At 51.7% G+C, this 22510-nt stretch overlaps 2 protein-coding genes across 2 annotated transcripts; both read left to right on the top strand.

Annotated features, from left to right (window-relative positions):
- Positions 1-10564: 10564 nt before the first annotated feature.
- Positions 10565-12178, top strand: CTRU02_207379 (RNA binding protein; the record flags this gene model as incomplete). The annotated part of the gene is made up of 1 exon (XM_036719233.1): positions 10565-12178. The coding sequence occupies one exon, from the start codon at positions 10565-10567 to the stop codon at positions 12176-12178; it is 1614 nt and encodes a 537-aa protein (XP_036588940.1).
- Positions 12179-17701: 5523 nt separating this feature from the next.
- Positions 17702-18932, top strand: CTRU02_207380 (uncharacterized protein; the record flags this gene model as incomplete). Its single annotated transcript, XM_070204880.1, has 6 exons — positions 17702-17734; positions 17803-18080; positions 18116-18172; positions 18226-18363; positions 18415-18834; positions 18890-18932. The coding sequence occupies 6 exons, from the start codon at positions 17702-17704 to the stop codon at positions 18930-18932; spliced, it is 969 nt and encodes a 322-aa protein (XP_070061413.1).
- Between the last annotated feature and the right edge of the window lie 3578 nt (positions 18933-22510).

A 22510-nucleotide genomic window follows, 5' to 3' on the forward strand; every position in this document is an offset into this window, starting at 1 on the left:
AGTGCGGCTGAAGTGGTCAGCATGTGCCACCTTGGTTGGTTGAATTGGCTACCCCGGCACATATTGTTCACCGGCGTAGCAGGCCGGCGCGGAGGGACGAAATCAAAACGGCATCGAAGGACCGAAACAAACGGAGACCGGGCGTCTCGTTCTCAACCTGGGTCTGTGAAGCTCCGGATATCTCTGGAGGGTAGCCGTGTCAGTTGGGGCCGGGGAGCCCACAACGGGGGGCCGCCGTTAGATTTGCAGTCAACCCAACTGTAGCGTGTCTATTGCAGGAAAACAAGCAAACATACATTCCGCGTCCTACGCTACGTTGCAGCTGAGTCAAAAAAGGCGTGGGGAACGCGCAAGCAAAGAGCATGGGGCTCTTTTGGCGCCGTGCCGGGGCATGTTTGCACAATAAGAGAAGAAACCAAGGGAGTGCCTGCCCGCGTCTGTTTCGGTTGTCTCGGCGTCGCAAGGCCGGGTCTCTCGAGGTATGATCCAAAATTAGGTTCCGGGGGTTACGGCGATTTTCGGACGAAGGCTGTTTTGTGTGCTGCAGCTTGCATGCTTGATGACAACAGGGAGCTTGGGGATGGGGCACCGTGAGTTGGTGCTTCTTGGTCTCCCACACCACCCAAAGAGCGCGAGAGAATCCTTGCCTTGATGAAGGAGATAAAGCTTCCGTCGGGGCCAGTGGGTGTCGGGTTAAGTGGAGATGAAGAGCCCAGAAACCAGGGAAATCCCAACTTTAAGACTCGCGGAAGACCCCGAGTGGTTGGATGTAAAAGTCAGATGGTCTTTACCCCCGACCCCAGGCGAGAAAAGTGGTGCCTTGCACCAAGCAAGCATCGTTGACTGATTCCCAGAGCTACACATCACGGATGATCGAGCAGCAGGGCCCAGACTCACGGAGCCGGTGCTGGCCGACATCTGCACATGCTAAACCTTACGAGCCAAAGACTGACAAATGCCATCATCTAGGCAGTCGCACCTCAGAAGTAGCCGTGTCTGGTTCTTAAGAGATGAGAATGAGGCATGAAGGAAGGCTGTTGTTTTTGTTGTTGTCCACTCACAAATGTGGTCCTATTGCTTAACAGTGCCAGACGAAAAATGTCTATGCTGAGTCTGGTAAGCTTATCAGTTTTAGTAGTCCCCGAATTCATGCTGAAGTTTACCTGGAAGTGTTTCCATGTCGCCTCCCTGGAGCTCGCAAACGGATGCCAAAATCTGACTTGTTGGCTGGTCTCAGCCAGCCACGTTGGTTACAAACTGTTGTCCCATTCTTTCTCTCTCTCCCTCTCTCTCGCTGGTCCAGCTTTTCAGCTGTATTCAACTGCTCCGGCAACCGAGTACGTGCGGGACCTCGGACTAGAGCGGCACAATTCTGAAGCAGCCTGGCTGTTGGGCATGAAACATATTGTGATAGACACCAAATAATCATGTGGTTGCCATGTTTGTTGCAAGCCTCGTAAGGCGCTCCCGTCGATTATGTTTCTCATGTCAGCGCCATCGATGGGCCGTCGTATCGTTCCCCATCACTACCGCCAAGCTTTCCCGAGAACCAGCCGGTGCCCCCGCAGGCCAGTTTAGTGAACGGTAGGACGGTATTTGCCGCCGTATCGGAAGTCTTCCTGTAGGACACCCTTTCGTGCAAGCAGACACCCTTCTCCTGTTGAGGGCCGCTTTCGGTCTAGCTGACCCCCCACTACCATTCATTCTCGACGCGGCTGGTAATTCAAATTATGCACTATCACTAAGAAAACATGTGCTCATTATTCGTCATCGCTTGCTGCATTCTCGGTTCCAAAGGATTGCGATCCGTGAGGAGCAATACACCAGTGACACCAAGAGTCGTTAGCCTAGTTTGGCAGGCGTTCCTCACTCTCCTATCGGTTGTGCTCAGTTCCATTCCAGATATCTCCGGCTTCTCAGAAGTTCGAAACTGTGTGGTCAAGCTTCCGCTCTTCAGCGCCGCAAAAATGCATGGGAGATGCTGCATCACACTATACGTCCGTGACAAGGACGCGAAGCGCCAGTGTGGATCTGCATCTGCAGTTTGACAGATGTCAGAATCAGGCTCTAAGCCAGACTCGACGACAGTTCCAATAGAGCGTCGTTATGAGCACACCAGGAAGAGATTGACGACCATCGCCGTTTGTCTTAGTTGCAGGCACCGTGTCTCAATGGAAGATCTGCCCACCCGGTACATTCGCTAACTTGTCTTGGTAAGTAAATGTGTTTGTACGGTCCAAAAGTTCCGAGCCTCGACCGTCGCGCGTTCTGACTGCTATCTCGGGATATGAGCTTACTCAACAGCCATCCAAGACCTGCAGGAAGGATGTTGCACAAGACAATTTGACCTTCATCGATTCCTCCCCCAAGCTAGAAGCAAAGTCAAGTTCTGTCTGTCTCTTTAGTGCCCACTACCGGGATCCGTCCCAAGAGACAGAAAGAGGGAGGAGGAAGAAAGCGCTCCCTTGCTGGGCCAGGGCTCTGCATCCGGAAGTGACTGGCCATGGCATCCGTACAGTAGCTCCATGCACAGGGACTGATGCTGTTGGGCTTATCCACCAATTGGCCAGCCTTCATTAAGTTAACCTGCTATTCGAAGCGTTGCCTTGGCTGGAAAATGGCTCGGAAAGACGCGCGAAATGTCTCCATGGAATTGGACCATCGATCCGGCTTACCACCAACACATTTTGTCGTCGAACGCACGGTTGGCCGAGGTGCACTGTCAGAAGAGTGTTAATTGGCACGAATTACCTTGGGTAGACGTCGAAAAAAGTAAGGGAAAGAAATCAAAGGGAAAAGGTGATGCTGAATCAACCTTGTTGAAGTGGTCCAGGTTTATTTTAGGAGTAGCTTGGCCTGAAACTCGCGGCCCTTTAACTCTTAAGTTGAGAGCAAACAGTACAAGGTGAACTTATTCAAGGCCGTGGTTCCTCGGTCTTTCCCTGTAAGTACAGTAGCCGTTCCATTAACGTGTCGAGTAAGCTCTAGGTTTCAGCACAGTAAGCCTCCGAACAAAGAATGCCCTCACATCCTCTCACCATATCACAAAAAAAAAAGATAAAAAAGAAGATTGTGGTGGGTAGGAATTGCATTTCATCCGGAGACCTGAGTATGCGAGCTTGGTTTTTGTTGTTGCCCAATCTCGCGGTGCTTTGTAACAGAGTATGGGATGGAATGTTGACCCAGAGTGTTCAATTCATATGCCAACCGCTAGCACGAAGGAATGCCCGCTCAGTGGCAGACGGTCCAGGTAAGACATGAATATCATCTGTTGTTTCAGTGCCACCCAGCCTCTGCAGATGCCATTTCCCCGCGAGAAGGGCAGGGTTAGAAGACAGGGGACCCTTTCAGCGAACAGCATCCGTTTCAAGACCTAGAGGTCTGTGCCAGGCCTGCTGTTTCTGGCAACAAGGGGCACCTAATTGTTGTTCAGCATCAACCAGCATCATGGGTTGGATGTTCTGCCTTTTGGGTGACCAAAGAGGCATTACAATTTGTCGACAGGGCTGGGGGTTGTCGGGGCCGTATGAATATGCGATGACGAGCGGATGACAGGACAAACCAGACGGCGCCAATAGGTTACACAACACAGTATTGTTTAACCGGCCAGCAATTGGGGGAACCCAATTATATGACTTTCGCTTGAGGTAACGGGGCATTCATTACCTGGGGACAGGCATCTCTGCAAGCGCTAGGGCTACACTTTAACGTTTTGGTGGAAGCCTGAATAAATTCTTCCTGTACGAAAAGCATGTGAGTGTCGAAATAAGGGTTTGATGCATCGAGAGGGATTTATTGCTTTCTTCTTCTTTTTCTCTTTTTCCCAAGAGGAACTGAAGAGTTTTGATTCTTTCTCTGACGTCCACCTGAAGCCCGAGGGCCACGGGTGAGGAATTCGTTGGAGGCGTGCTGTGACTCCACCGAGCTCGGATGACAGCAACTGGTATCGATATCGAACATCAGCGAAAAAAGAAGAGGAAAATAGCCACTCATGATAGACATTTAACCTCGTGGACTACCTTGGTACTTCTTGTTGAACATTTTGTTAAACATTTGTACGAACTGCATGCCAGAAATGTCTGGAAGAGTTCGGAAGAGGTATGCATGACAGAAGATTGTGCCATGTCTTGAAACCCAACACTCACACGGCATGCTAGCATCGCAGCCGCAAAAGCCAAACCTATTACAACATAAGGCCGATTTTTAGCATACTGAGGCCATGGTAGCAGTGCTGGGGCTGCGTGCGAGGACACGCGGATCATCAGCGTTGGTGAAGGCGGTTGAATCGCACCAAGTTGTTACAAGCCACCAACAAATAATGGTAGCAGTGCTTCTCAACGGGGGTATAAGTGTGGATATAAACTTATCATGCTTAGGTGTCAAATTTCCTGCAGGTTTTGGGGGAGACTATACCGCAAGTATCGTCCATTGCAGGCTCTAGAGATGCGTGACGGCGATGTTTGTTTATTACGAGGGAGAGCCTGCTGCAACCACTAAAACGCGTATCATGAGTATCAGTGAGGGCTGGTTTTATGACGACTGACAACACAGCTTAAATGTGCGGTTATTGTATGCGTACTTAATTTGCCGCGGCTGTTGATGAAGTTGTTGCCGATGTTGTCTCGTTTGTAATGGGAATGGTGGTGGTGATACTAGGTGCCACCTAGTGCCGTGCAATTGTGGTGTGGTTTGGTAGTAGGTGTGGCTAAAGTTAACTTTGACACCAGGCTGGCAAAAAAAGGACTAGGCACTACTGATACGACTACGTAGAGCACGAGGAGAGTTTGGTGGGGAGGAGCAGGGTGCAAGCGACGGCGCGAGCTCACCCTTTTTGCAGAACGGTGGTTCCACTATACACCCCTTTTCGGACAAGCGCAGACCGGAAGGCGGCTTGAGAGTTGGTGGACAGGGAAGCGAGGCGCTAGGGCTGCATTGGGCAAGGGGAGATCCTGTCGTCGTGCAGGTCTGCCGCATTCACCCAAGCGTTCGAGGTTGTGGTCAAAGGTTGGCGTTGGAGAAAGAGGGCAGGCTCAATGCGCCCCTCCTACTTTCCCAACGAACGGGATCGTAAAGCCCTTTCAGTTGGCCGCAACCCATTCACTTTCCATACTCCCCGTCTCTGCATCGCATCGCCCTTCTTCCTTGGGGCTGAGATATGACATGTGCCGCCTTGCCCTTGACAAAAACACAAGTACAAGTTTTGCTGCAGAATCCCCTAAGTTTCGGTGGTGAGTAAGTTAACACAGGCCTATAACAGTTTAATCATGAATCCTGATTGAAAAACTGGGTTAAGTATCTGAACTTACGTGTAAGATGTGAGCACCGTGAACGATGGTTTCTGACTTGCATGGCCTGTTATCTTCCAGAGTGCCCAGAGTGCTGGTAGTGTCGATATCCGAGAGCCCTGGACAGAACGATGTGGGCGCAGATGAAGACAAGAAAAAGAGTGAAGACATCCTAAGCCCTCGTGGCGGGAGCCGGGGAATCGGAGCCCGGCAATCATTGGGTGGTCGTTCTGTTTTAGCGGTGGGCTGGCCACTGCGGTAGCAGTAAAGTCAGTCAGCAATGACTGGTCTGCGAGTCGATGACCTTAGCGTATCATGACTGGCCATTCTTGCCGGTGCAGCATACACACAGCTGGGAGGTGAGTGATGTTGATGTCTCCGAGCAGGCAGACACAGTTTCGGCCGCCCTTTCCCTTCCTAGATGCATGCTCACTCACTCCTGGAGGAACCAGACAAGCCCTGCCCCATTGCACCTTACCTTCGATGTATGGATGAGGAAAGTTAAGTACGTGGTAAAGTAGGTGGCACGAAGAAATGCACCGCCTTCCCTTGCTTGCTTGATTATCGAGGCAAGCACGCAATTATTTGCTTCGAGAAAAGAAAGTGCAAACTCCCTGGTCGACGCAAAAAGCAAGGATGATGATCTCAGGATAATGAAGTAAGAGCACCCTGTTAGCCGTTGCAGCTGCCCTTCCACCCTTCTTCCCTTCCATCGACACATACCATTCCCTGAGCTGTGCAGCCATCACTCGCCTCTCTTAACGGCAGCACTCATCCCATTGCGCTACACAGAGTAACGACAACCGATTGACAGATTCAGCCCACCAACCAGAATCCGTCTGATTCGACCTCATTCTCCAACATGCAGAGCTTCCTTTGCAGATTTTATCGTATCATCGGTATGCTCGTTACCTGCCTGCAGATGATGTGACAGATTGTAGGTTTCAGATCTCACAGCCACCACAGGAAAAAGTGCGAACTCGACTGCCGGCATTCTGAAAGAAAACTGGCGACTTGGGTCATGCAGCAGTGAGTGCCGGCGGAAGACCTACCTCGTCTCGTTGGATAAGCCTTAGCATATGTCTGTTTTTTTTTTCCCCCTTCTCTCCCTTCTCCTGAGGAGGAGGCACAGTCTGCCTTCATCGAACTCAAACAAGGGGTTCGACTGTCGTTTCCAAAAAGAGTCCAGGGATTTTGGCAGTCGAGCTGCGAGGATCACGGTGCTATCCACTCCGACTTATTCTGACAGACCAGCTCGCGGCTCAACTCCACACGGCTCATTACCCCGTCATCACGAACTGCACGATGACGATCCATGATATTACTGTTGCATTAGACAGCTGAGCGACTGAGTTGATGGGATAGGAGGGCACAGCAGGGCTAGTTCTCGGCCGGAGGACATTTCCAACAATCTCTGCTGATCTGCAAGCCATAAAAGAAAAAAAGAAAAAAAAGGGTGGCCAAATACTGTATTATTCCTCCCACTTTCATTCAGCACGACCAAAGGATCTGGCTGGTCTGGTCTAGTCCCTTGCTTCCCGGACGTCGTTGTTCCTTGCCCAAGGGTGGAGACGGTGTCTGGCGCCGTCAGTCGTGTGTACGTCAATACGTATCGGCTCTGGCGTGACGGGCACATGGCCTCGTCTGGTCTGTGGTCTCGCGTGGTAGATCAGGGCCGACAGATCTGTCGAGGGGCCCCTAGAACTTGTCATCTGGGCATGACTGTGTTTGCAGAGTGCAAAATCTAGAGGGCTATCTATCCCTTTCTAATGTCGGACATGTACCTCAGGTAGGCAGCGGAACACTCTTGCCGACTACGTACTTAACCACTTCAATGTGTCGTAGAAAGATGTACGCTTTTCTAGCTCGATGCAATGACCCCGTCTCAATCCTCTCAAGTTTCAGCGGCAGCTTACTCTGCAGTAGACAACGGACAGGGCAGGGCAGAATGCGCCAAAGACTAAGAGATGTTATTTTCTCCCTTTTAACATTTTATCTTATTTAATTTTTAATCCTTCTTACCCGGGGATGCAAGGCGCAGGCATTGTTACTGTTGCACACTTCGTGACCGACCCTCAGATAATAGTATGGCTTGACAGGAGAAGTCCTGCCTTATCAAACTACGCCTGTTGCACCCACGTGCACTCCTCCCCTCGACGAGTGCGTCCTGCAAGCTGAAAAAGCAAGGAAACATCACAGGCGGTACTTATGCAGTATGGATAGTGGCACAGATAGGCGCCCTCCGAACGAAAGGTGCAATATGGGGGTACAGGGCAGTCGCTTCCTCTTACCCGCCAAGTGCCTTCGAAGGTAGGGAAGGGGGAATTTGGAGAAATAAGAAAGAAAGAAGGAGAAGAAGAAGAAGAGGTGTGCATGCTATCTCTGTAGTTCCTTCTTTTCTTGTTTCGAAAGGGTCGTCTCCACTCTAAATGGCCTCCCTGAACTCAGATTGGCGAGAAACGCCGTGTTAGTACGGCACGGCAGACAGAGTGCGACACTGATGAGGCGTTACTGGGCAGAGGGCAATCACCTTGGGTTGGCCTTTCCCATCCAGCCCATTCTGCCCATCCGTGCCCGTCCCTGCTCTCTCGGGCCCCAACTGCAACCACTCACAGACCGACCTGGGACCTTGCGAGCTTTCCCGGGACACGTCCCGCCGGCTACTACTATCTGTACGTACAGCCAGTCTGTCACAATCACCCACCATCCAGTGAGGTCGTAGAAAAAAAGAAAAAAAAGTGGTAAGAGCACTCAAGGGAACGGATAGGAGAAAGCGAATGAGCCTCTCTCTTTGTCTGCACGTCCTTACGCACTAATACACACATACACACGCAGGTAGATACACACAGCCATTCTCTCACCCACCACCCCCCCGTCGTACAGGTTGCCAGACTGCCAGACTGCCATACAGAGAGACACACGCGCCTCCCCGGCAAGCACCAGCCCTCAAACGGTGCCAACGATCGCCGAAAGTCTACAAGACCCCTGAGCCCGGTCACACTACTAACACCATCCGCAGCCAATCCGCTCTCTTCCCCGACGCCGTTGTCCCCTCCAGAGGCTGTGCCACCAAGGAATCTGGCCTAGTAGGAAGAGGTACCGGCAGGGGCCCTCCTCTTCTCTTGTCTCTCCTGCTCACCCGCTAACCTACTTTCCACCGCCCAGGTTGTTTTGTCTTTCAATTCCCATCATTTCCCTTACCCCCCTGTCCCAGAGACTGCCAGCATCACCACTACCGCAGGCCACCAGCAGGAGCAACAGCAACAACAGCAGCAGCAGTAGCAGCAGCAGCACCACCACCACCACCTCGATGTCCACGGCCTAACACCAAGCACGGTATCCGTACTTCCTCCCCAAACCTGCTTCCTGTTGGCGCTACTACTGTTGCCGCTGGTCCCCTTCTCCTCCCTTCCCTCCCTTGTGAACACAGACGCAACAACACCACAGCCCACCCACACCAGCTCAACTTAAAGCGGGCGCCACTGACAGGAGGTTACCAACATCATTCGTCAATTTCTTCCATATCAAACACGTTGAAGGGAACGACTTCGATAGCCACCTGGCAACGACCCCCCTCACGACGAAGGACGGAAGGCTCTGTTATCCAAAAGTACAGATAGCGCAATCGTCATTCTTGAGGAGCTGCTGTGAGCTTGCTACTTACACACAGGAAACTTCATCGAGGTGGTCGCATCTGTCCCCAGGCAAGGTACATGAAAAAAGTATACACATTACATTTATATGCCTTAGCACTGCTTTAGTCTGCACCGAATGCTCTTCAACCTTACGCGATCAGCCTCTGATTGGTACGATACGTCGCTCTCCGAAGACTCCAGCAGCGGCAGAGCGCAATTCACACTCCACAGCACATTATCCCTTGTCCCTCGTCCCTCTCCACTTCCACTCCCCCCAAAGTCAAGCCCAACCGTGACTGGACTGACCCAGACTCCAACCCTCGAACAAGGGCCACCACCCCAAGGGACACACCGTCGACGCCCCCCGGCCCAGCAGGCACCACAACCTGGGACCACCGACTTTGTTTCCACACACCCTCTTCCAGCTTTGCTGGTACATTACGTCTCCCTCGTTATCCAGTGCTACTCACCCCCAATCGCCCTGCAACAACTTTGGGTTCCCCTCAAAGTACCTGACCTATCCAGTCCGACTTTGCCTTGGACTGCGTCCTGCTGGGACCCCACGATAAGTCGACGACATCGACGCCGTCCTGCAACATCCTTCCGCGCTTCCGCCTGTTTTTATCCCCTTGCCGTGACCATCCACGTTCACGCAACGGCATCTTCAGCCTGTGCTCTCTAGCCGCCTTCGTCTTGAATCCAAAGATTCCGAACAGTCTTGTCAAAATTACCTCGGTCGCCGCCTGGCCTTCCCACTCTCGAGTCACCCACCCGTGGCTGTAGTCCCATTGGGTACCTGTCACCATCAAGCTTCGAGGGGCCCCGGCAAGTCGACCTGCTCTAGCCTGCCATCTGCTGCATACCTACCGCGCGCCGGTACCCAAGTCCCAGTCCCCCCTATCCCAGTCCCAGAACCGACCCGACTCTCGAACGCAACCAGCAGCCCAGCATCCACACCCGCAAATGCGCTGCTGGTCCCCCATGCTCCTTGACAGAAGCAGGCCAGCCGTCCGTCCTCTCCTGTCTTGACGCACCGCACCGCACCGCGGCGCACCCAACCCAACCCATCAAGGCGCGCGCGCACACCATACACCATTCCTTCTGGTCTTCCCTCACCCTCGCACACTTCCCACCAACACACACCTCGTCTTGACATCCTCCTACCATCAGTACCACCATTACCTCGCGCTACCTTGGTACCCTGCCCTTTTCCCTCCTCGTCTCCGAACTCTAAGGCACGATACATAACCTTGCGACAGCTCGTCTTGCACTACCCGCACGCTCCTTCTCCCTTCACCCTCCACCAAAACCAACTCCAGCCCCCCCCCCCCAACTTTCCACATCGCCCTTTGTAGCAGGCTGCATTCTTTTGTCGACCTGTGTCTTGTCGCCCGTCAGAAACAGTCACCAACACCCGGCAATATTGAGCGCGTCTTGGCCCATCATCCGCATTCCTTCCCTCGCGTACCTGAGCAGTTGCCCACCTGATCAGCGTGATCGTCGCATCTCTCCATCGCAATCCCAACGCAATCCCCACGGAACCACGCGTCAGCGCATGCACCGAACCACCGGCGGATGACCGGCGAGTAAAGGTGAACCAGGCGCATCTACAACCTCATCGGCCATAACCCGAGTTTTTCTGAGATGACATCGAGTCGCGCCAGTCCTTTCCCGCCGACAACCACAGCAACCAAAACTGCCATGGCCGCACCGGCTTTTCTACAACAATCGCAACCTTTCAGGCCGTCCAACGGTCAACCCTCATTCCTCTCCGTCAATCCCTTCGAGCGCGATGCGACCAAGCCCGTAGGCACTCCGTTCGCCAACGCAGGTCCAGCTGTCTCGTCTGTTTTAATTCGCCGGCTCCCGCTGAACACCTCCGAAGAATCGCTCCGTCTTATGGTTGTTTGGTCTAAGGAATTGGTGGATGTTGAGGTTCTCCCCGTTGATCAGTCGGAGGACAAGGGCTTCCGATCAGCTATCTTGAAGTTTAGGACTGCGAACGGCGCGATCGAGGCAAAAAATATGCTAGACGGGAAATCCAACATTTCCAATGACGCCAACATGATTGTCGAGATCCTGGGAGGAAGCCCGGCCACGTCGAGGAGATATGCCGAGCCCGCGGGAACCGGATCTTCGAGTACAGCCTCCTCAGCTACGTCCTCAGCGCCGACCTCGCGACAGCCATCACGGTTCAACGGTGCCTTCCAATCACTCGAGAAGATTTCGCCGCCTTTGAATGGCATCTATGGCTCAAGCGAGCTGCCAAACCCCGAGTCCAGTGCACACTACCAGAATCTCTTCTCTCCACAGTCACCTATTGGAAACCATCTCTCCGAACGAACCCGTGTCACAGGAAAGTCGGTAATCAACGATGATGCCGCTGACGATGACGACACAGGCGAGCTGCTGAAGGACCCAGTTGCCTATGCGGAAAATGGTGCGACGGCTCAGAGGAGGGCCACCGCCCCGCAACTACCAATCTCGCGTCTAGCCAGCCTATCTCTCAACACCAACGCATCATCTGGACCATCTTCGCTTCCGCAGTACGGTCAGCAAGGGATAGGAGCGATGTCGGCTCACCCGGCCGCCATGTCGCCCACCGTTATGGGCGGCGGTCCACATGGGGTACCCTTCCACATGGCAGGTAGTCACCCGTACGCTCGTCACAACTTCCCGCCTGTCAACCCTGCCGACCAGAACCCGCCGTGCAATACTCTGTACGTCGGCAATCTGCCTATCGACACCTCGGAGGAAGAACTGAAGGCTATGTTCTCCAAGCAGCGTGGATACAAGCGTCTTTGCTTCCGGACGAAGCAAAACGGGCCCATGTGTTTCGTGGAATTCGAGGATGTATCTTTCGCTACGAAGGCCCTCCACGAACTCTACGGGCACCCACTTCACAACAGCGTCAAGGGCGGGATTCGCCTGAGCTTTTCGAAGAACCCCCTCGGCGTTCGATCCGGCCAGACCCCTGGCCAAACGACATCCCCGATGGGCGGAATGATGACAGGATCCACGAACGGGTTCAAGACCGCCAATGGACCTCCTCCCGGACTTGCTGCTCCTCCAGGACTCGGCGCCGGTCGTTACAACGGTGGCTCAACCCCGCAGTCTTACACTGTCGCAGGGTTTCCGGCTAGTGGCAACAACAACGTCTGGAATGGATACGGCGGTGCCATGACGGCCGGCGGGCCCGGTTCTTTGATGAACGGCAACAACTCGAACTATCTGCCCCCACACATGCTGGGAAGGTAGGCTTCTAAGAGAACAAAGCCGGATTTGTTCGAGGCATTGATGCGCATTTTGGCGAAAGACTCATGGCGTCACGGTGTTTCGGCATGAATACACGGCTACGGGACGATTCATAAGCCATTTGAACAGCTTCAACAAAGGCTACCGGTTGATTCGGGATGCTTCCAACACTTCCCATGAAGACTCAGGGGATGGCTCCCTGAGTCCGTAGCGCTGTTTATCATGCTTGGCGCACACGCATTTGCATTGGCATTTGATTTCCCGGTTTCGGTTGTTTTTCGTTTTTTGTCATTTTCATTGATTTACACGATTCCCCCTTTCCTGGCCTTGAGTAACAGGCCTTTCTCTAAACTTGCAGTCGCGGCACTTGACGCCGGAGTCGTGCGAATTTCTCTTCGTCCAGGCTCTCAGGAGTTCGGGAGATAAGCATCAGTAGGCGTTCATCCCATGGCGACTTCGGTACAAAGACGCGGCGTGGTCGAAATTCATGCAAAATCATGTTTGAAAGTAACTCTTTAACTCTCGTTTCAATTTCTTTTTTATTAATTTCTGTTTGACAATGGCGCCGGGCTGGTTTTCCTTTCTTTCATTCAGCATGGCGCGTGGATGGGATATTTACTATGGTAGACGAGCTTCGGGGAATCTAGTCTCACGTCCCTGCGGACTATGGATACCCTGCGCCAACAACTCGAGGACGGAGTTTGTGGGTTCGATACGTTTTGCGATGCCTTTTGCGAAGCATGCTCGGGATCTGGGCAAAGGGACTAGGAGACAAAGAATCTCGCGAGGGCAAAAGGGATATTCACTGGCACAGCGATTAGCAATTGATGCGTAAGGAGGGAGCGTGTGTTGGGATTTCGGGAGCATGGCATGAGTCGACCAAAAAAGAGAAAATTGCCCAAAAGCACAGAAGACAGCGAATGGATTAAGTTGATCTGACAGCAAAAAAAAAAACCAAAACTCTCTTCTCTGGAGAGTGGGCACTTTGCTTACGCGCGCAACACATGTTTGGGTCATAAAAGGCACGGATTAAAAGAGGGCGAATACGGGAGAGAGGTGGGGAAGAGAGAGAAAGAGAGAGGAGGGGCGCGAGAAAGCAAATCAAGTCAAAGTAAAGCAACGCAGTCTAGCAACGTCTCATCCTCCATTGGGTCTCAGGCCAAGGTCGCGCGGCTGGGTAGCATGGGAGGCATGGCTGCATCTGTTCCGTCTCTCGCACAAGGACACACAAGTGTCATGGGTACGCATTCAACGGGGGGTTTTTGCTCGGCATCAAGACGGGGAAAGGGGTCCTTAGCATCACACATGTCAACGGGTTTTGGAACACGGGAGGTTGTTGTGGTACCGGGGGCGGTGGTGGTTTATATTTTTATTTTTATTTTTGGGAGGGCTGTCCTGGCGAAGGGTATGCTCTCCTCGTTGACGGGTCTGGCGTTCTCTATTGTTTCCATTTTTAACGTGGTTTCTACTTTTTTTTTTTTTTTTTTTTTACATTTATTTCTCTTTTTCCCCGATATCTCTTTACGTTTTCATTTGTGTGTTTCTCACATTGTGAGGGAATGTGGGAGCGAACATACCCCCTTAAGGGAATATCTAGGCCAAGAAAGGAGTTGGTGCTTTATGCTGTCACTGAATACTGTTGCTGACCCACCATTCGATGCGTACGATGCGGGTTTGTGTTGATTTTGTGTGTATGTGAGTGTATGTGTGAGAGGCCTCGATGACTTTGTGAAGATGTGGCAACGTGACGATCCCATTCCCGGTAGAAAGGTAAAGCCGGGCGGTCAAATGTGGGTTTTGGGTTGCAACCCGAGCTGGAACCTCCTTCCCCAAACAGAAACCCTTCTCTGGATGAATGGGGAATAGGAACAAGTGCAAGAGAGACTGTATGTGTGTGTGGTATGTGTATGTGTGTGTGTATGGCTTGCAAGTCGATATTGGGGGGGGGGGGGGGGGGTTCGGTCACGCATAGCAAGCGTCAGCCCGCGTTCGGAACAGCCCCACGTTTGGTTAGCTGCGTCGCCGCCCTTTTTTGCGGTGCGGTGCGGTACGGCGCGGCGCCGTTTGGACGTGGTGGTTTTTTTGTTTTTTTTTTCTTATTCTGTTTTTCCTCCATTCCAGTGATGGGCTGTATGTTGTGGTATCAAGGACCATACATCCCTGGAGTGAGTGGCCTCCTTTTTTTCTTTTTTTTTTTTCTTTTGGGCGGCCCCTTACAGTGTGTGCATCATTCCGTTTATCTGCTGTGTTAATTCTTCTTTTTCGCCTTACCCCGGATAATCCATTCCACGCGACGGCCCAGGAGTCTATCGGTTAATTGGGAAGCATGGAAACGGGATGGGACGTAAAAGTGGATTTGGGGGGAGGCCCCTTGCCTTGCGTTATTGTGTGTCTCCAGTCTTGGCGGGTTGGAATTTTCTGCCGTTTCGTGCTCTCCGTATTTATTTTTATTTTTGTCATTTACATGTTGGTTCGGGCGTGTTTGTATTGTGTCGCGTGCTGTTTAGCGGGTGATCCTCTTTTAATTTTTTTTTTTTTTAGTTATAAACATTGAAGTATATTTAATTAACTGTTTTGTGTTTATGTGATGTGCCCGAAACACGCTGCTAGCATACTGTAGTTGCGTTTGCACTGTAACTCGGTTGCTGCTTTGCAGGGTTTATGACCGCTCCAGCATGTTTTCTGCAACTGGATGACTATTCTGCAGTATCTCACGATCGAGGAAAAATTGACAAACCCAAAAAAGAAAAGACAGAAAACTGCAAAAGAGAAACTCCTCGACGGGGAATTGAACCCCGGTCCCCGGCGTATTGTCTGTTTGACAAGCCGATATCCTCACCACTAGACTATCGAGGATTGGTACTTTTTGTACTGCGTTGCAAACTGGGGCTCGTCTAGTGCTCAAGGACCCCCCGCTACTCGACGGGTCTTGCCAGACGACGCATCTGGTTAGAGAGCCCGCTCGTATCATGCGGAGCTTTCAAATAGAGCAAACTAGAGCGATGACTTCTAGGGTATGTGAGGTACTTTTCTTTTCCATAACAAACAATGAGGGAGGTGGAAGCTTGTCAGCGTATCGGAGTTGGGTCCGATTTGGTCCTTCACATGCTCGAACTCGAACGAGACGTGGGCATTCCAAGTCATGTATCGGACTGGCTTTCTGTAAGGTAGCTTGCTCGGTAGGGAACGGTGGTTCGGCGCTGATTGGGTCACATGGATTTCGCCCGCTTGATTGCAGATCTGAGTTGTGACTGAACCCTCGAGTCGGGCGCCTGCACATTGCGTCCTACATGACTCTTCCCCTCGCTCAAGAGTTTGTGGAAAGTTCCTCCTGCAAATGAAGTTTGCTGCGGGGTGAGATTTGCGGCAGATACGACCACGCTCGTCCATCTCCTTTGCTCCTGCATGTTTGCCCTGACATGTATAATATTGACTCTGGTCAAGGAGGGGGCGTCAAAGTAAAACACGGGTTCTGGATGGGCTATTGGGGAACGGATAAAGAGCTGCTCCGCGACCGGGGAGCTTCTGAGACGGTTCAGCTAATCACTTCCACATCTTCGAAATGTGGTTGATTGCCACTGGAAATAGAATCAAATGGAACAACCCATAGGAAGTAGCTGGCAATCATTGCATGAAGGATCGACCAAGTATCAGAACACAGAGTTGCGAGGACCACACGGGGCTCCATCACAGCCCATCCGAACACATTGCGGTCGATGTCAAGGACACAAAAACTGACGCTTGTCATTATGCCTGCTCTACGAGCGCGGAGTGTGTGGTTGGTTCGATAAGAGTATGCCTGAACTTCCTGGCATAACGCCATCTTTCAGTTGCCAAGGACGAGGCACAAAGTTACTGCACGGGCTTATCATGGCGTAGATTTTCCTTTCAGGTACGGTCCTCTGTGAACCGATTGTCTGCCATCAGACGGATGAGGACCCACCGCAGACGTAGAGACAGCATAGATTTCGATGTCGTCTAGGCGTCGCGGGCAGGTTGTAAGATTGAGTACTTGCTAATATTATATTACACTGGTGATACGTATATCCTGTCGACAGTTGGGAAGTCGATCGGCGAGTTTAAGCGGTTGCTGTTCTTAAGGTTCTGACTGGCTTGGACCTAATAGGCTTGACCAGATGGATTGGGCCAATGGTAATTATGTACGCTGTCTTGAGAGGTAAGTACAGCTTGCGCATGCATGGATACATCAATAGCAGTTTCGATGCTAATTTACCAAGGACTGTGTGGTTTAGTAGAGAATCCATCGTGACACTGTTGGAAGTAAATATTGATAGACGAACTGTTGCTCATACTGAACCATTTAGGGACCTGTGGGCAGAATTCCCACACATCTTATTTCTCCCGATTAATACACCTGAGCTCTTGGTAGAAATCATTAATTGTAACTTTCGCCAACTAGCCCAAGCATGGAGGGAACTAGCTCACCGAAGCGCTGACGAATTATAAAGTAGCAAATTCAAAGCTGCGAATCGTGAACGATGGCATGCTGATGGCTTCTCCGGGATGTACGTAAAACGGCGACGGCGGCGGCCATTCATGTTATTATTTGTGATGGGCCGGGGCGAGGGCCGCCCGAGCAGCCGGGGATCAAGGATCACGCATCCGGAGCCAGGGTCCCGTCTCCACGACTATGCTAGGTCACCCGCCGCGGGCTAACCGCGGAAAAAGGGAACAGAAATAAAGAGTCTGCGGCTCAAACGAGACGAAACCGACCGATTCTCTTGTCCATGGAGAATTAGGAAAAGAATGGACCGCAGCTGCAGCTTGCCGGTTCACGGAGGCCAAGCGTGGTAGGTAACATTTCGCAATCATACGAGGACCACCAACACGCATTCTGCACTCGTCTCGCCTGCACAGTAAGATGAGTCTCTACGGCGCAGGTCTCTACAAACAGATGGTGTTGCCGCTGGCATACGTATGGTAACTACGGCCAAGGAGAGGGGTCAACAAGGGGTTGGTTAGGTTGGCTGGTATGTTCGTTGGTTTCTCACGGACATATTAACGGATTTGCGTTGACCTAAGGTTTGGTATATTCTGTTGGTTCGAGGTGCACCTACACATAAATAGGGTCACGGTGTTGCACTTTCAAAAATCATAATATTACAAGAAAGAAAGACAAGAGGGGGAAAGGTAATCGATTGTTGTTTCTTTACTAATCATGTCTGAAGTAACCAATATAGCGGTCGCTACTTCCTTGGCCACTTCATCACCCGCAGCTCCGCCGGCGGCAGCAACCAACCAGACCAATGTCGTGACCCACGCAGCAATGGAGCTGGATCCTGACGATAATGTATGGCCAACAAAGACTTCTCCATCTGCTTTCGCAAAGCCAGTCTGCTAAAATTTACTGGCGTAGGTTACCGATGACGGAGTGTCAGAAGTTACAAGCGTAAGCACCTTTGTCTATTGCCGATAGTTTCTATTGGTCTTGGCGCTGATCTGTAAGCCAGCTTACTTCGTCAACTACCAGTGTGGCCGAGTCGATTCTCAATTATCGTCTTGAAAATGGGCGAACATATCATGCATACAAAGAAGGCAGTGAGTTCTTGCCGCTGGTTATATTTACGGATGCAGATCAGAAATACTCACGTTGTGACTTATGCAAGAATACATTTATCCCAATGATGACCGAGAGGTCAATCGTCTCGGTAAGACGCTTCTTGGGTCAGATGTGCAGAGAAGTACGCATTCAAAAAGCTTCGCCTCCGCTAATAATCTTCGCCATAGATCTGCAGCACAACATGTTCGTCCGCTCCTTCGACAACAGGCTGGCTCTCGCACCGCCAAACGATCCCGGTGCCAAGGTCGGGCGTGTGCTTGACTGTGGAACCGGTAGCGGTATTTGGGCCATAGAGTTCGCCGAGGATCACCCAGAGTCTGAGGTGAGAGACCAACACCCGTATTGCAAGCAGATTGCATGGCTCACAACTTACTACAGGTCATTGGCGTTGACCTCTCCGCTACTGTGCCGGCCTTGTATGAATACCCTGCCTTCTTAGGTGACCATTGGCTAACAAAAATCTACGCAGCACGCCCCCCAACGTCAAATTTGAAGTGGACGACGTCGAAGAGCCGTGGATATACTCTCAAAAATTCGACTACATTCACAGCCGCATGATGACATCATCTATCGGGGACTGGAGGACATACCTGCAAAGATGTTACGAGTGAGTCACTGTAATTTCTTGGTCTTGTGAAATATCAGCTTATATCTGAAGCAATTTGAACCCTGGAGGATACCTCGAGCTCATCGAGGTCGATGGAACGGGATATTCTACCAATGACTCCCTCAATAAAGAATCCGCAACCGAAAGATGTCTGGATCTATGGCGGCAGGCCGCAGAGATCCTCGGTCACCCCTTTCAGGATATCCGCCTGTTCAAGGATATCATGCTCGAAATCGGATTTGAAGACATCCACGTCCGGGAGGAAAAGTGGCCAAGTAACCCGTGGCCCAAAGATCCCAAGTACAAGGAACTCGGTGCATGGAACTTTGAGAACTTTTCGGCCAACATTGAGGGCTTCATCATGGCGCCGCTTACCCGGGCCTTAAACTGGACTAAGGAAGAATGTCTTGTTCTGGCAATGGAAGTGCGCAAGGAGATGAGAGACCCCAAGGTTCATTACTGGATGACCATGTGAGCTGCATGTTTAAATTCCGAGTCTGGCTTGTTATTTGCTAACCTCGAGCAGTATGTCCATTTACGGTAGAAAGCCCGAGAACAAGGAGGAGTAGAACAGGCGGTCCGCTGAGGCTCCGCAACGATGCCGTTCCAACGCTGCAGACAAGCAGCCAACCAATCGGCAGATGATGGGGATAAATACAACTTGGAAAAACGACTGTGAGCTACTTGGCCATCGTAGCATAACATAGCCTCAGAAAATATGAATGCTCATGAACTTGTGCTCGGAAAGGATCGGGGCGAGAGTCCCCGAGCGATCGTGCAATTCAAGGCCATGTATCACACCACGCTAGCAACCAAAGCAGCATCCTGGACGAAATTTTTGAGAATAGCAATTACTTGATAACCAATGTAGGGAGTTCACGGGCTTGTTACTTGTACTTTGAAGCTGCTGGGTTGGTGTGAGCTTTGCAAGAGCACACGAAGTTGTCAGTCAAACCATGAACTTACTGAAAAGGGGTGTCTCGTTGCGGTAAGTAATTCACTGAAAACCAGCCCTCGCATCTTGGAGTCGACCATAAAAGCGGCGCATCGTAAAATAAGCCACCAAACGGCCCTTCACACCCATTCGTGATGAGATGGCTTCGATATCGTGGCGTTTCAGACACGTAGAGCAGATCCCACGCTGTGAGGAGCTCAAAGGGTAGCGGTGGCATGCTACAAGCTGGCTAGTGGATGGCAGAATTGTACGTCTCTCCTCATTCGTGGCCGTAGGGCTGATGGTGTGAAGACGAGCCATCGCGTGGCACTTGGGAAGAGGTTGCGTGACGAGCAGTATGGAGTGAAAAGAGAACCATCACCGCCCTTCCAGACTTCCTTTGCCTCGGCGTGAGAATTTCAGCATCGATTCAGAGAGAGGAACTAAAGCAAGACATTCGTGCGACATTGGGGGTTTTTCCAATCCTCAGCGTAAGGACGCCGTGAGCTACGGCATGTGAGATAACAGGCCGGATGATTGTGGGGAAAATTCCCTCCGTCCCGGTACCGATGTAACAACCAAAAGACGACGGGTCATCCAGCGTCGGAAGTAAAAAAAAGAAGAAAAAAAAAAGTGTGATGGATAGAGTAAGCAACCCAAGAGACCAGTAAGGCGAATGCAGGCAACCGGATGCTTGTCGCCCGCAAGATCCTGCAGGATAATTTATCCTCAACTCACAGACAGACGCCCGCGCACTCGTGATATACCCTCCCACTCACATCTGACGTGTTCTAGGCTGGTTTGTCCTCCTCTGTGTGCGGCGCGCAACGGGCAACTGGCAGCGGTGCTGGCGCGCGCTCTCGCGCGAGAGCAGAGCGAATAAGGGCGTGCCAGCGACTCTTTAACGCCGGTTTCGACCTAGTCAGCTCTTTGCGGCGGGCGGCATGGGACGGCACTTATCATCCCTAACCCTCCCGAAAAGCGTCATTGGAACCGTCTCTAGGGTGTGGGTAAGGGGGGAGGGTTGCATCAGGCGCGTCTCGTGAGTGTGGTTGGGGTACTTTGTATTGAGTCTTGGGGCGCGGGCTGTGCTAAACGGCCGGTCGTGGCTGGTGGACTCGTCTGACCGGTGAGGGGCGGGGCCTAGGGACGGGACGGGACCGGTGAAGGGAGGTGAATGAGACTTGTACTCTCGGTCGACTTTTATGGGAGTGATTTCTGATGGTTCTATGTTGGTGGGATGGCGGAATAAAAAAAAAAAAAGTTGGAACCGAGGCAAGCCGCTAGGATATGGAGGGGGGGGAGGGGAGACATCGATGTGTTGGAGTCGAGTGTACAGGGACAGAGCGGGATGGATGGAGGAAACTGTCACGTTGGGGGAGGGGTTTAGGTGTCTTATCGGAAAGGTCCTGTCACTTGTCGAATTCGTTCCCAGAAAACTTGCATCCTGCATGCTGCAGGCCACTTGGAATGGAACGATCCCAAACGTTGAAGATATGTGATGAGGCTTGCATGAGGGAGGATTGTCGATTCGCTTAGCTTTTAGCTGATGGTGCCGAGGTGAGCAGGGAATCGCGGAGGTGGCGGCGGTCTGGACCTCCTTTCTGCAGCTTAGGTATGGTACAATTCTCCTGGACCATGAAGGGGGCGGCGCGTGTCGGCGATCCGGGCCCGGGCCCGACGGGCGGGTCGGTGGTGAGGTGTGGAGCAGCCCCTCATCGGTACTCCGGGGGAGAGAGGGGGTAACGGCCGTGCTACCCCAGCTATTCTCAAAACTGTGCATTTCGTGTAACGGCGGTAGTAAGCGGGCATGATGCTCGCCGCCGTGTAACCGGGCCGGTGTGTGAGCTATCATTTTGTGAGGGGGACGACCAAGCGAATGCGTCGCCGACGGTCCCACGTTGAGGCTGAAGACGGAAGGAAACGCCCGGTCTGTCTGCCGGGCATCAAGACAGGACAATGCAAGCAAGCTGACCTGCATCGCCTGTCGCATGCCGCCTTCGATGATGGACTATTGGAATATCGGCCTGGATCGTATTGCCAACGGATGCAACGGGACCTGACTGCCATTAGTTCAGGCATGTGATTCAAAGCAGTAGTCGCCTGCTTCCATGGCCTGATGTCCACGGGCTGCTTCTTTGAGTCGCATGTATGGAATGCGCCGCTACATCAGGCCTACATGACGGCTTTTTCAGTGAATGGAATAGCCTTGCTTGTAATTGGCCGCTGAGGAGATCTATCGCGCCGAGGCGTTTGTGCTTGCCGAAAAGCGGTACTCCGCTGCCATCTAGCTTGAGTTGATGTAAGCCAGATACGAGACATACGTCTATTAGGATTACTTCTGACGAAAGTGAAGGCGCAGGTGAGTCCCTGAGTCGACAATGAAGAGGATGCTGTAGCAGAAGAATCTTCAACTGTACGAGGCATGCCCAAAGGGAAACCAGGCTCACAGGTAAAATAGACTCGACGATAGCGTTCAAACATAACGTAGAGTTTTTTTCTTTCATGAGACTTGAAGCTATTTCCGATGATAGATCAGAAATGACTCAAACCTTAGCAGCTCTTAATTCGAATATACTCAAATCTGCTGAAGTGTCCAATAAAACTTCTTGTCGACCTTTCCACGCCGTTAGAGTGGTTGGTTGACATTTGCTCCATGTATTCCATTGTGATATCGCCTCCATACAGCGTCGAAAAGCTCTAGCTCTTTGGAGTTGAACCTTGCAACTGATTCTCAATGGTAGCGTCTGTCCCTTTCCCGTTCGTCTTTCGAAACTCTTCAATTTCGCTATGTTTGATGCTTGGATGATGACAATGCTGAAACTCTCGTGAGTGACACCTTCAGAGAGGCAAGATACCACTCTTTTTGGCCGCACTAACTTTACGTGAAAGAAACTGAGAGCTGAAGTTGGTTACAATAGATAGACGGGAACAGGCAACTGGACCTTAGAAAAGGCAGGGTTGGTAGGAAGCATGACAACGTGCCAGGCAATGGCAAAGAGGTTTGACTTCCATGGGTTGTCTGTTGATGACTTCAATGAGAAGCTCACGACTACTCTGAACCGTTGCAATAACAAGGAAAATCTTGATAAAGCCAGTTATCAGGGGGTTTCCAGAGTCTCAATAATTGATTTCATGACTACAATACCACTTTGCCCCTACTTGAGGTGGACCATTCGACAATTGTCGCTTGCAGCTTCAAGCCCTGCGGTT

This window comes from Colletotrichum truncatum (assembly GCF_014235925.2).
Source record: "Colletotrichum truncatum strain CMES1059 chromosome Unknown Contig_0004, whole genome shotgun sequence".
NCBI lineage: Eukaryota > Fungi > Ascomycota > Sordariomycetes > Glomerellales > Glomerellaceae > Colletotrichum > Colletotrichum truncatum.